At 43.3% G+C, this 13,089-nt stretch overlaps 1 protein-coding gene across 1 annotated transcript in view; it reads right to left on the reverse strand.

Moving 5' to 3' along the window:
• Positions 1-13,089, reverse strand: part of COL11A2 (collagen type XI alpha 2 chain) — a 157,227-nt gene that overhangs the window by 19,522 nt on the left and 124,616 nt on the right. Inside the window, exons 25-43 of the mRNA XM_073641947.1 lie at positions 12,797-12,841; positions 12,036-12,089; positions 11,640-11,684; positions 11,456-11,509; positions 10,860-10,967; positions 10,714-10,767; positions 10,571-10,624; positions 9,805-9,849; positions 9,478-9,531; positions 8,899-8,943; positions 8,550-8,603; positions 6,414-6,467; positions 6,251-6,304; positions 6,046-6,153; positions 4,064-4,153; positions 2,769-2,822; positions 2,380-2,487; positions 1,173-1,280; positions 954-1,007 (exon numbers count right to left, since the gene is read on the reverse strand). Coding sequence (XP_073498048.1) covers positions 954-1,007; positions 1,173-1,280; positions 2,380-2,487; positions 2,769-2,822; positions 4,064-4,153; positions 6,046-6,153; positions 6,251-6,304; positions 6,414-6,467; positions 8,550-8,603; positions 8,899-8,943; positions 9,478-9,531; positions 9,805-9,849; positions 10,571-10,624; positions 10,714-10,767; positions 10,860-10,967; positions 11,456-11,509; positions 11,640-11,684; positions 12,036-12,089; positions 12,797-12,841 — 1,242 coding nt within the window. The remainder of the gene's footprint in view (positions 1-953; positions 1,008-1,172; positions 1,281-2,379; positions 2,488-2,768; positions 2,823-4,063; positions 4,154-6,045; positions 6,154-6,250; positions 6,305-6,413; positions 6,468-8,549; positions 8,604-8,898; positions 8,944-9,477; positions 9,532-9,804; positions 9,850-10,570; positions 10,625-10,713; positions 10,768-10,859; positions 10,968-11,455; positions 11,510-11,639; positions 11,685-12,035; positions 12,090-12,796; positions 12,842-13,089) is intronic.

The raw sequence follows: 13,089 nt of genomic DNA on the forward strand, positions 1-13,089 counted from the left end.
CTTTAACATGGCAGCCAATAAAAAATATACAAGTGTATTGGTGAGTCAATTTATATGACCGGTCAGTTATACAGGAATAGTCCAAGTTATGTTTTTTATCTGGGAATAATGCTGAATATCACACAAGGAATAAAATACTTTTTTAAAACAACTTAAAACTTTTATAAACTTTTCTGGTGTCAGTGCCCGGAGCTCAGGATCAGACCTGGTGTTACAGATATGTAATCTGTAGGGTCCATTCTACGTCTCAGGAATTCTGGAATTCTATATTTTTATATGTCAGATAAGTTGTTTGTAGTTGAATCGACTCTCTGGTTTGGACAGATCATGTCTAGATTCTTGGTGCCCTAGAAATGTGGTTGGGTTGTCTATATACAGTAGTAGGTTAAGCCAGTAATGTGGTCCTCAGGTATCTTTTCTGGTGCTGATTCCTAGGATTCATGATGTTGCCCACCTATAAAGAATAGCAGAGCTCCTTTGTTTTCTGCTTTGTTATGGGGGCACTGTGGAACCTACTCCATCCCCAAAAGTTGTGTAGTGTGTAACTGTATGTATGCACAGGCTTTTAACATTTCTATAGTCTGTGTTCCCTTTTCGTGTATTTTGTCATAAAGTCATTTTTAGCAGTTTGCAGCTAATAATTGACAGAATATGTGATAAGTGATATTTTCTTGCCCTTGACGTGACCCCTGGTGATCGGGATCTGCTGCCCTTTTATGCAGTCAGGGGCCACATGGAAGATATCCACAAGATGCCAGGTTGGCAACCACTGAACATTTTCGCATGTGTACCCCAGTATGTACTGGCCATGTTTCTAGGACATAATAGGTGTAGTAGAGAATACAGTCACAGTCTTGGGACCACTTGGATTAGGAACGTAGAGAAACAATAGTGAAACTGGTAAAGATGAGCTGCTGTGATTTCTGTGGTCTTCATGCCTTCCAGATACTTACATGTTCTCCCTTGTTTCCCTTGGCTCCTTTCGCTCCATGCTCGCCAACCTCACCCTGTAAAATGATAAATGTATAGGTAATATTAGATATATCTTCCACACCTCAAGGCTTATAGAATGACGTCTAAATACAGTGACATAAGTAACTACAAAAGGAGACTCCGGTTTTCTCTGGAGTTTTCTTTTAACATCCATAAAGGAAGCAAACATTGAAGTTTACCTTATCTCCATCCTCCCCTGAGATTCCAGGAGGTCCGGCCGCCCCAGGAAGGCCCACGGGTCCCTGCACCCCATCTCTACCTGCGGGGCCAATGGGACCTTTCTCTCCCTAGAATAAATGGAGAATATACTGTATAACACTAATTATAATATAGATATCAGAATGCAAACAGCAAAAACACTGAGCAACGGACACAATATTCAGTCATTCCTGTGGTGTAAAGTGTTTAAATACCACAACAGATAAATAGTTTATGTACTAAGTGTGCAGACAGGCATATGGACGTGTAGACAGGCGTATGTACGTATAGACAGACATATGGACCTGTAGACAGGCGTATGGATGTGTACACAGGTGTATGTACGTGTAGACAGGCGTATTGACGTGTAGACAGGCGTATGGACGTGTAGACAGGCGTATGGATGTGTAGACAGGCGTATGGATGTGTAGACAGACGTATGGACGTGTAGACAGGCGTATGGATGCGTAGACAGGTGTATGGATGTGTAGACAGGTATATGGATGTGTAGACAGGTATATGGATGTGTAGACAGGTATATGGATGTGTAGACAGGCGTATAGACGTGTAGACAGGTATATGAACATGTAGACAGGCATATGGATGTGTAGACAGGTGTATGGACGTGTAAACAGGTATATGGATGTGTAGACAGGTATATGGATGTGTAGAAAGGCGTATGAATGTGTAGACAGGCGTATGGGCGTGTAGACAGGTATATGAACATGTAGACAGGCATATGAATGTGTAGACAGGTGTATGAATGCAAACACAGGCGTATGGACGTGTAGACAGGCGTATGGGCGTGTACACAGGCGTATGGACATGTAAACAGGCATATAGAGTGTAGACAGGCGTATGAATGCATACACAGGAGTATGGATGTGTAGACAGGCATATGGAGTGTAGACAGGCATATGAATGCATACACAGGCATATGGACATGTAGACAGGCGTATGGAGTGTAGACAGGTATATGAAGGTGTAGACAGGCATATGAATGCATACACAGGCGTATGGAGCGTAGACAGGTATATGAAGGTGTAGACAGGCGTATGAATGCATACACAGGCGTATGGACATGTAGACAGGCATATGGATATGTAGACAGGTACATGGACGTTTAGACAGGTATATGCACATGTAGACATGTATATGGACGTCATGCCCACCCAGGTTTATACATACGGGAACACCCTTTTCTCCGGCAGCGCCTGCAGGTCCTTGAGGGCCCGGTCTTCCTGGAGGCCCAATTGGTCCACCCTGGCCTGGTCCTCCTCTCTCTCCAGGAGATCCCTATGCATAATATCAGTAGTTAGTGGCTCAAATAAACAGGAAAATATTTATTTTATTACGAGAAACAAAAAAAGAAAAATGCCCTAAATATTGCAAGTGACATAACACTGCAGTGTATCCTGGTGTGATAATTCTGATTGTATAATGTAACAGTAATTAGTATATCTCTCAGTAATGGAAATATTAGTTTGGGATGTGTAACCTATATCCATATAATCGGAATATATACTGTATGCTCTCTACTATGGAAGGTAAGTGTAATAAAGAGGACGAAAACTTACTGCCGGACCAGCGGGACCGGCTGGACCTTCATTACCCTTCAGACCGGGACCACCCTAAGAGATAAAGAAAAAGGAAAGATTTAGTGATTTTATCTGACAACTGAACACAAAAAAACATAAAAGACAATAACAAAATCTGGAAAATCTTGTGATCTGTGACAACAGTTTAGCTCCAGCACCTACAGAGGGTCAAGGGTAGTCTGAGACACTCCCCTGCCTCCTCATTGGTTCAGGATGATCCCTCCCCTTACATCTGATTATGAATTCAGATTACTAAACTATCAGTGAGAGAAAGGCGGTCGGGGGTCCGGAGCAAGAGAAAGGCGGTCGGGGGTCCCGAGCGAGAGAAAGGCAGTTGGGGTCCGGAGCGTTGCCATACACTGAACATAAAGTGCGTCCGCAGACGTGTCAGTGAAGTATAAGGAGCACACATTTCTGTATATTCTGATATCAATGCAAAGTTTCTGATCAAAATTAAACTGCAGTCTTCAGATTCTAAAGATATTTATTGTTACCTCTAAGTATTCAATGTGTATTGTGTGGATGGAAATAGAAAATGTATCAAACATGTCGGTCATCCGCCTCATTACTATGCGTCTTCTAATTTCTCATTTATCTTGTATTCTTTTTACTTTTTTTGATACATTATAAGTTCTGTTAAGTCAGTTTTAATATATTTTGTAATTTACATTATTTAAGAATATTAGGGATTAACAGGAGTAACTTTTTTTTTAATAGAAAATGGTCTTTCAGAGTTCAGAGACCCGGCAGCCGCCCTTCAACATCATTAAAAGACTGAAAAAGAGAGTTAAGTCTTTTTCTATGTCCTGAGGTTTCTAGAGAAGAAGCGGAGTTGTCCGATTCCAGTAAATTTATTAAAAATGGCAGCCACATGTAGAGCGCTATGTATTGCCTCGGCTCGTCCTCCAGTATGTTACCGCTGGCCAATAAAGTGACCTGTGTGATTGTCCTCGACGTGGTCTTTATGTAGTAATGCTGTTTATACATTTTCAAATCATAGCGTTTGTATCTCATGTGCCGGTAGCCATGATGTTGTGCGGGGTTCATTTGCTTTACTTCAGCTTCTACTTGGATGGATCCACTAATGAAAATTCTATTTATTTCTCCTGATCGTTATAGGCCGATAAAACCAAGGGAAGAAAGCTAGAACACAACCTGAAGATGCCGCGTGGACCAGGGAAGAAGGATGAACGTAGGAAATCTCCCCTAATATCCTATTGCTGTGACATCGATGCAGCTACTATATTATTACTAAGTGCGCGTCGGAGACTCACCGGTGTGCCGGGCAGGCCTCTCTCTCCAGGAAATCCTCTCAGACCCGCGGGGCCGTCCTTTCCAGGGACACCAACACCGCCAGGATCTCCCTGCGAAAGAGAGAACGAGCGGAAGCATAAGAAATAATAAAATAACGGGGTAAGAGAGAATAAAACAATGATCAGCAATAACATTACTACTGCTAACTGCGAATGACTGGATTATCTGGTTACACAGGTTCCTGTCAGGGGGATAAATTATCAGTAATTGAATAGTCAGTTCTTCAAGTTCATGTGTTGGAAGGAGGAAAAAAAGGCAACAGTAAGTATGTGAGCGAGTCTGACAAGGGCCGATGTGTCATTGGTAGACGACTGGATCACAGTATCTCCAAATCAGAGTATACGGCAGGTCTTGTGGAGTGTTCCCGGTATACAGTGGGTCTTGTGGGGTGTTACCGATATGCGACAGGTCATGTGGGATGTTCCCCTTGTATACTGCGGGCTTTGTGGGGTGTTCCCAGTATACGGCGGGTCTTGTGGGGTGTTCCCAGTATACGGCAGGTCCAGTGTGGTGTTCCCGGTATACAGCAGGTCTTGTGGGGTGTTTCTCTTGTATACTGCGGGCCTTGTGGGGTGTTCCCCTTGTATGCTGCGGGCCTTGTGGGGTGTTCCCGGTATATGGCACGTCTTGTGGGGTGTTCCCAGTATATGACATGTCTTTTGGGGTGTTCCCGGTATACTGCGGACATGTGGGGTGTTCCCGATATACGGTGGGTCTTGTGGGGTGTTCCCAGTATACAGCGGGTCCTGTGGGGTGTTCCTAGTATACAGCAGGTCTTTTGGGGTGTTCTCGGTATACGGCAGGTCTTGTAGAGTGTTTCCAGTATACAGCAGGTATTGTAGGGTGTTTCTGGTATACAGATGAACTTTTGGGGTGTTCCCTGTATATACTGTGGGTCTTGTGGGGTGTTCCCAGTATATGGCAGGTCTTTTGGGGTGTTCTCTGTATACACGCTGGGTCTTGTGGGGTGTTTCCGGTATACAAAAAATCTTAAGCATTATTCCCTAATGGCTGAGCCTCTTCCAGCAAATACTGTTTCAGGAACATGACAGAGTTCAATGTGCTGCAAATCTCAATCTAAAATTGGGGTCACACGAGTTTATAAAAAAAATTGGTCTGATTTTCATCCAGAAAAGTGGTACAGTTCTTCCTCACTTGTCATCCATGTACAATCCGTTTTGTAACTCAGCAGCTATTAATCTTTTACAGGAGCATTTATAGTTTCCTGTTACAGAACTGTAATGTAGCCTTAAAAATCGGATGCCGCTTTGATGGTCGGTATGGCGTCCGATCTTTTCCTCTCACCCATCAGATTTCGGAGTGAAATTGCAGCATGCTGCGGGTTTTTCTAACATCGAATACAGCTGAGAAAAAAATGCCGATCTGCACGGCCTCATTGACTAACATTGGCTGGAGTGCAATCCCTTTTGTTATGGGATTGCACGCCTCGGAGTTATTCTCTCATGTGAGTGAGCCCTAACAAGCATCTTTGGGATGTGCTGGAATATACATGCCGCACTGAGCCACTTACAGGATCGGCTTGGTGCCAGGTATCACAGCACACCTTCTGAGTCTTGGTGGGTGGTGTACATACATTGTGACTCTGGTATCCAGAGGAAAATGCTGAAGATGTTGGATTTAGTTTAAAGTTAATAGAGATCAATCTGTATCTGAATAGATTAGAGCCGGCCGCTCAGGGGGCATATATCAGACACGTGGAGTTATGGCTGATTGCTGTATGTACTATACACGGACGATTCCCAGAGCCTTCATTCTTTGGATTGGTCTTAGGGCTCACAGCGATCATAACGTAATGGAAAATCCTAGTGACACACAGTTTATAAGAAAGGACTCACCCCTTAAGGTGCATGAGGACAAATCATTTATTGTCTTGTGGAAATATTTGGGCTTGAAAGTGAAAATAAAAGTCATATTTGCTCACCTTAGTTCCTTCTTTACCAGATGCACCGGACAAGCCCTGCTCTCCTGGAGGTCCTGGGGGACCCGGGTGTCCTCTCTCTCCCATTTGGCCAGATTCACCTTGAACACCCTGCATACAGACAAACATTTAGAGAAAGGTCTGTTTGACTAGAGATGACAAGTCCCAAATCCATGACCTGATAAGAGATGTCCCGCATGTACCGTACCTGTGGTCCCACAACACCAGGAGGTCCAGTAGTTCCCATTTTCCCTTGGAAACCCTACAAAGACATAAAAGATGAGCATTATATGATATGGTGGCTTAGTGACAGTTATCTGATAATGTCAGAATCTTCTATCCGCTCATCACCAGGAAATCTCAGTACTCACCACTTCGCCCCTCTGCCCGGGATGTCCTGGGATCCCATCCTTTCCTGGGGGACCCTAGAGAAGAACAAGAAGATGGAGAAATAAGTGTATTGTCCTCTTCATAGAGGCCATGTCCTCCAGCGATCAATGTCTCCAGAGTGTTACTAATAGTGACATCGGTGATCATTAATAACGCCATAGGTTTACTAGTAGTACCTCCATCATTACAGTCAGTGCGGTCACAGAACAGTATTTTTATTATTAAGGGCTCATTCACACTGGTCTCATGGATTTTGATTCAGAGAGACATCTGGTGGATCGGCTTTGACCCATGTTGTAGTAGATTCTGATAGAAAAGATCAGTCAGATTTTGTTTTTTTCCAACTGTGCAGGATAGTTCTGGATACAGAAATCCTCATGGAAGGGAACCTGTATCAATATCATAATCTTTGTTAAGCGCTGTGAAATATGCTGGCGCTATGTAAGCTTTGCAGCTTCTTCTGCTGGTTGTAGCCACATTGTAGTCTGGTTGTGTAGTCTGGACCGCCCATCACAGTAGATCAGAGGCAGATGGGGAGGTCCACTTCTCCTCGTTGTAGTCACATTGTAGTCTGGTTGTGTAGTCTGGACTGCCCTTGCAGTGGATCAGAGGCAGATGGGAATGTCCGCTTCTTCTCCTGGTTGTAGCCACATTGTAGTCTGGTTGTGTAGTCTGGACTGCCCTTGCAGTGGATCAGAGGCGGGATGGGGGAGGTCCGCTACTTCTCCTGGTTCTAGCCACATTGTAGTCTGGTTGTGTAGTTTGGACCGCCCTTGCAGTGGATCAGAGGCGGGATGGGGGAGGTCCGCTTCTTCTCCTCGTTGTAGCCACATTGTAGTCTGGTTGTGTAGTCTGGACCACCCTAGAAGTGTATCAGAGGCAGGATGGGGGAGGTCCGCTACTTCTCCATGTTGTATCCACATTGTAGTCTGGTTGTGTAGTCTGGACCGCCCCTCACAGTGGAACAGAGGCAGATGGGGAGGTCCGCTTCTTCTCCTCGTAGTCACATTGTAGTCTTGTTGTGTACTCTGGACTGCCCATCACAGTGGATCAGAGGTGGGATGGGGGAGGTCCGCTTCTTCTCCTGGTTGTAGCCACATTGTAGTCTGGTTGTGTAGTCTGGACTGCCCATCACAGTGGATCAGAGGTGGGATGGGGGAGGTCCGCTTCTTCTCCTGGTTGTAGCCACATTGTAGTCTGGTTGTGTAGTCTGGACCGCCCCTCACAGTGGAACAGAGGCAGATGGGGAGGTCCGCTTCTTCTCCTCGTAGTCACATTGTAGTCTGGTTGTGTAGTTTGGACTGCCCATCACAGTGGATCAGAGGCAGATGGGGAGGTCCGCTTCTTCTCCTGGTGGTAGCCACATTGTAGTCTGGTTGTGTAGTCTAGACTGCCCTTGCAGAGGATCAGAGGTGGGATGGGGGAGGTCCGCTTCTTCTCTTCGTTGTAGCCACATTGTAGTCTGGTTGTGTAGTCTGGACCGCCCTAGAAGTGTATCAGAGGCGGGATGGGGGAGGTCCGCTTCTTCTGGTTGTAGCCACATTGTAGTCTGGTTGTGTAGTCTGGACCGCTCATCACAGTGGATCAGAGGCAGGATGGGGGAGGTCTGCTTCTTCTCCTGGTTGTAGCCACATTGTAGTCTGGTTGTGTAGTCTGGACCGCCCTTGCAGTGGATCAGAGGCGGGATGTGGGAGGTCCAGACAACACAACCAGACTCCTGTGCAGCTGGGATTACATAGATACCAGAGAAAACCTGCCACTCACACCCTATGGATTGGTTGTGTCCAGATAAGGCGGTGCAGACACTGCAGATTTAGGGTAAACTATTCATATTCTATCCCTGTCTTATTTGTCTTGATTGAAGACTGGAAACATGATCACAAGCTTTGGCCAAAAATCTAAACAGTTTGGATTTTTATCAATGTTTATGAATATTTAGATGGAATCTCACAATTTGACACCATGATCTTCATGTCACAACCACAGTCACCGTGTCCCCATAGCATTATACAAAATGTACGGGCACCTTATTATACAATCACATTAACAATGTATCTCATTTATAGCTCATCGATTGTGGTGCCAAGCTGGTAGTAAGAATTGAAAGGTTTACTCACAGGAGGTCCTTTAGGCCCAGGGAAGCCATTAGATCCTTGTGGTCCAGGAAGACCCTGTAAAAATAAGAAGCCCACTTAGAGGAAACTCAGAAAGAAGAAAGTGGTAAAATCTAAAAAACGTGAAATAAGTCACATGAAAAATGAATGATTTTAGAATGAACTAATGAAAAAACTAAGACGGTGTTGTGAAGGAAGAGTAAGATTCAGCTGGTAGTAAAGAGAAGTTAAGAAACATGAAGTGTAGGATGGATGGAGACGAGGTGCACAAGAAACGGCCACTGACGGGAACTATGAGACCGGCTTATAACATTGATTGTGAAGATTATATTGATGTGAGATCTGGACTTACTCTCTCTCCCAGTGGGCCAGAAGGACCGTCTCCTCCAGATGTTCCCTAACGGAGGGAAGAAAGGAAAGTGAATATACAACGAAAACCTATAAAGTCTTATGGCTGATCAGGCACGTATATATGGTAATGTTCCCGAGATGGAGATTACTGATATACAACTATCACTACGGACTGATTATTATGCGGTGACTTTAGTTTGGGGAGAGCTGTAATAATCCGACATGTACAGGATTTAGGCCTCCACCTTAATGGGTTCTCATCTGCACATTTTTCGCATTACCAAAACGTCAGGACCATCTACACCATCCAAAATGGATGCGCTCAGAAAAGCCCTAACTGCACAATACTGGTGTCTAAATATTTAGGCTCTTTGCTTTATCTTAGGCTCTTGGCTCTTTACCTTGTCAGTTTATCATCATTTTCTGTTCCATGATTGCAAACTAAGCTGATGAATCCATACAATATCACAAGTCACTATAACAAGTCTATTGTATCCGCTCAATATAATAAAATATACATCTACTCTAAAGGCTGAAAAATCACAATAAAAGAGACGAAAAATTAGTTATATTTTACAACCTTTGGTCCTGATTTCCCGGTGGCTCCTCGGGGGCCTCTTTGACCTCTTGGACCCTGAAAAAAAAACAGATTATTATTAAATATAGAAAATGTACAATGCATTTCATTAATAGACTGCAGTCCCCCTGTCACAGTCTGACCATATTACGGCTTAATCAGGATCAGACATTGCTTATAATATCCTAATATATAGAAAGAGATGGAGGAAAGATCAGGATGATGATAGCGTCAGGATCGGCTGCTAGAAGAACTAAACAGCTGCTACGTATTTGCTGAGACAAAAAAAGTTAGAAAAACTGAGACAAAATTATTCAGGAAATCACTTACTGAGGGTCCTCTCTCTCCCCTAGGTCCAGATTTTCCAGAAAGACCCTGAAAAAAGAAAAGTAGAATTTTACTTGTACAATGAGCAATAAAAAAGAAACCTAATATAACAAAGTAGTAATAAAACCTGACAGCAGTTCTGTATTATCACTCAAATATACTTTCAGGTGAAGTTTTGCAATTTTAATATATTTTCTGATTTCATTTTGTAACATATAGCATCGGAGCTTAGTTATTGCTATCGGACTCCAGATTGTTTGCATGGACATAACATTCTGACTGCCTGCTGTCACCACTAGAGGGAGCTGAGGATCTTACTGTATACATTCATACAGTAAACTCAATGTCTATGCAGGAAATACAGAAAAACTGAGATCCAACCACTATAAGGTAATCTAAAAATAATGTAATTGGTCTCCAATGTTTAAAAGTAAAAATCAAATGATCATAAAATCTGAAGAACCTAAAACGAAGCTGCCAAGAATTTCCAGTAAAGGCAGTTTACACTGTCCGCTTTATGTTGCAATTTGCTAGTTTTTGTTCATTCTGAATATATGGATCCACACAACTCGACCATTTCTGTGCTGTGTGATTTCTTCCAGAAGTGATTGATATCGGCAAAGGATGGTCAGAAAGGTGAAAAATCATCCTGTACATACACAGAACATGGGGGTACAATGAAAACCCCGATTGTGCTGCATAGGTTATATATCAGCCCCCCATCCCGTATGGGGTGAGAATAATTATATTAACAGGTCTCGTCCCATACCCGCGCTCCCTTCTCTCCATTGGCCCCTGCGAATCCTGGAAAGCCGAGCGATCCCTGTAACGATAGAAGATAAAACAGATGATGAGCCATTGCCGTGTTCCCGGACTCTGTGCGCCCGATATGTTCTGTGTGACCCTCTTCACCTTCGTCCCCTGTCGTCCAGGATATCCGGGCAGGCCTGGGACACCAAGTTTACCCTGGAAGAAACCAAACAACACATGTTTAATGGCAGTCCAAGTATTAATCGCTAACTAATAACTAACACACACCAGACACAACCACATCTCACCTTCTCACCAATCAATCCAAGAGGTCCGGGGTCACCGGGAGGGCCAGATCTTCCCTTTGAACCCTCAGGTCCATCTTCTCCTCTTGACCCGGGAACTCCAATTTCACCCTAAAGAGAAATAAAGAGAAATATGAATAAATAATGTGCAAACAGCATCGCGTATATCCAGCACATAGAGTGTAAATGTCTACGAGATGAGCGGTTGTCCAGGGCTTGAATATCGGGAGCTGCAGTATCTAAGAACAGACGATAGGCAATGTGAGGCGCTGCGCTGTTCCGGCTCCGTACACCGCTCACACCCGGCCACCACCAGACCTGATATCAGCTAATGGTCGGGGTGCGGAGCCTCAGGCCCCACTGATCTATAGAGAACCTAAGGAAAACCAAATTTAGGGGCCAACAAAACTGAACAGATTGTTTTGAAAGCTGAAGATTTGGGAGGATCAGATGTAAAACAATTCGGCAGATCGGTATTTGGCCTTGAGAACAGGAAGGTGATTGTCACCAGCACAAAGTTACTGGAGGACAGATTCACTAATAGGATCAGTACAGAGATTGATTGTAGACAAATGTGTATAACGAGAGATGGTCTTCACCTTGTCTCCCTTCCCACCCATGTCGCCTTTGAATCCAGAGAAACCGTCTTCACCCTGGAAAAATAAAGAATAAATGTGGTCGAGAAAGTGTATAAATGAGTCCCAGCTGAGGAATGGTAGGAAGAGAGCGGTATACAGATTAGTGTGCAAGTGGTGGAGCCTAAAAATCACTGTTAGTCTTTACCTTTTCTCCCTTGTGTCCTTTAAGACCCCTGATTCCATCAACTCCCTGTAAAAATAAAGACAAAGGGATAAGCAAAAATTCAGAAAAATTTATAAGGAGGAGGTCCATTGCTCTCTACACCCTACCTGTACTATATATACCGTACTATACTCTACCTGTACTACATGTACTGTACCGCTCTCTGCCTGTACTACATATATTGAAATGCTGCTCTCTATCTGTGCCTTATTCTGCTCATTACCTCTACGCCACATGAAAATAATTGTCTGCATTCTTAATTTTTTAGGGTTTCTCACACATTGTGACAAGCATCATTTTCCTAAATTGAATTATAGTAATATCGTATGAATGCAAATTAAAAGAATACGGTTAATCAAGAACTTTTGTTCCCAGTACCTTCACACCGCGAGATCCAGGATAACCAATTGGACCTTGTGGACCAGAAGGACCCTAGAGATATGAGAAGGATTTATTAGAAAGTGAAGAACAAATTTCTCTAATTTCCATGGCACAAACTAGGAAAAACTATCGCAAACAGAACAATAATTGTTAGTGTTAAAAGGTTTTGGGAACCCGTGGATCGCACTTCTGCACCTGCCAGGCGCTAGTCTATCTTTTGGATAATCATATACCATAATACATCATATCTATATCAATTCCTGGTCCTTCCCTCTTCACTATCCGTGTACCTCGTTCTGCCCCCTTATCCTCCCCCTTCCATCTTCCCCTTTGCTTTGTGTAATTTTAATACTATTGTTTTTTGTTCTGTTTTCCTTGTATGATCATTGTAATATGATCTGTAAAATATTGGAAGTGATATATTCAACTTTATTTTTTATTTTATTGTTAAAACATAAAATATAATAAACATATTTGAAAGTAAAATAAAGTCTTTTGGATTTAGGGAAGTTATTCCCTTGTATTGCTGGATTGTTGATCCGTGTCATTGATTGCTCAGTGATATTTTCATCATTAAGAGATGTTGGATATAATAAACCATGATTCTCATCCATGTGGTCATCATAAGTTTAGATGAGGCCCCCGAGTCCCATAGTTAACGCAGGAATTGTCTCACGTTTTTTGGATGACAGACTGAACCGATCAAGACATTAGTATAAAATCTAAGAGTCCGATGAGACATTAGAAGTCACACTCACATGGTTGCCCTTAAATCCTCCAGGACCTTCTTTACCAGGATGACCCTAAAGTGAGAAGAAAACATTTTAGGACATGATCAAGATGGACAGATGGAGATCCCTGATCATGGTCACCACAACCTGTTCAATCTCAAAAAATCTGAAAAAATCCATCCAGACAGATCCTATACAGACAATAGTCTGCTGCCGACCATCACAAACATCCATCAAGCGGTCAGTAACAATTGGCCACTTTGGACGACCTTTCCCTTGGGCAACCTAAGATATTGAGTAGCTTGTAAAATCATCTGATC

The sequence above is a fragment of the Phyllobates terribilis genome, unplaced genomic scaffold, assembly GCF_046119375.1.
Source record: "Phyllobates terribilis strain yellow unplaced genomic scaffold, ASM4611937v1 Scaffold_7__3_contigs__length_470593459, whole genome shotgun sequence".
Taxonomy (NCBI): domain Eukaryota; kingdom Metazoa; phylum Chordata; class Amphibia; order Anura; family Dendrobatidae; genus Phyllobates; species Phyllobates terribilis.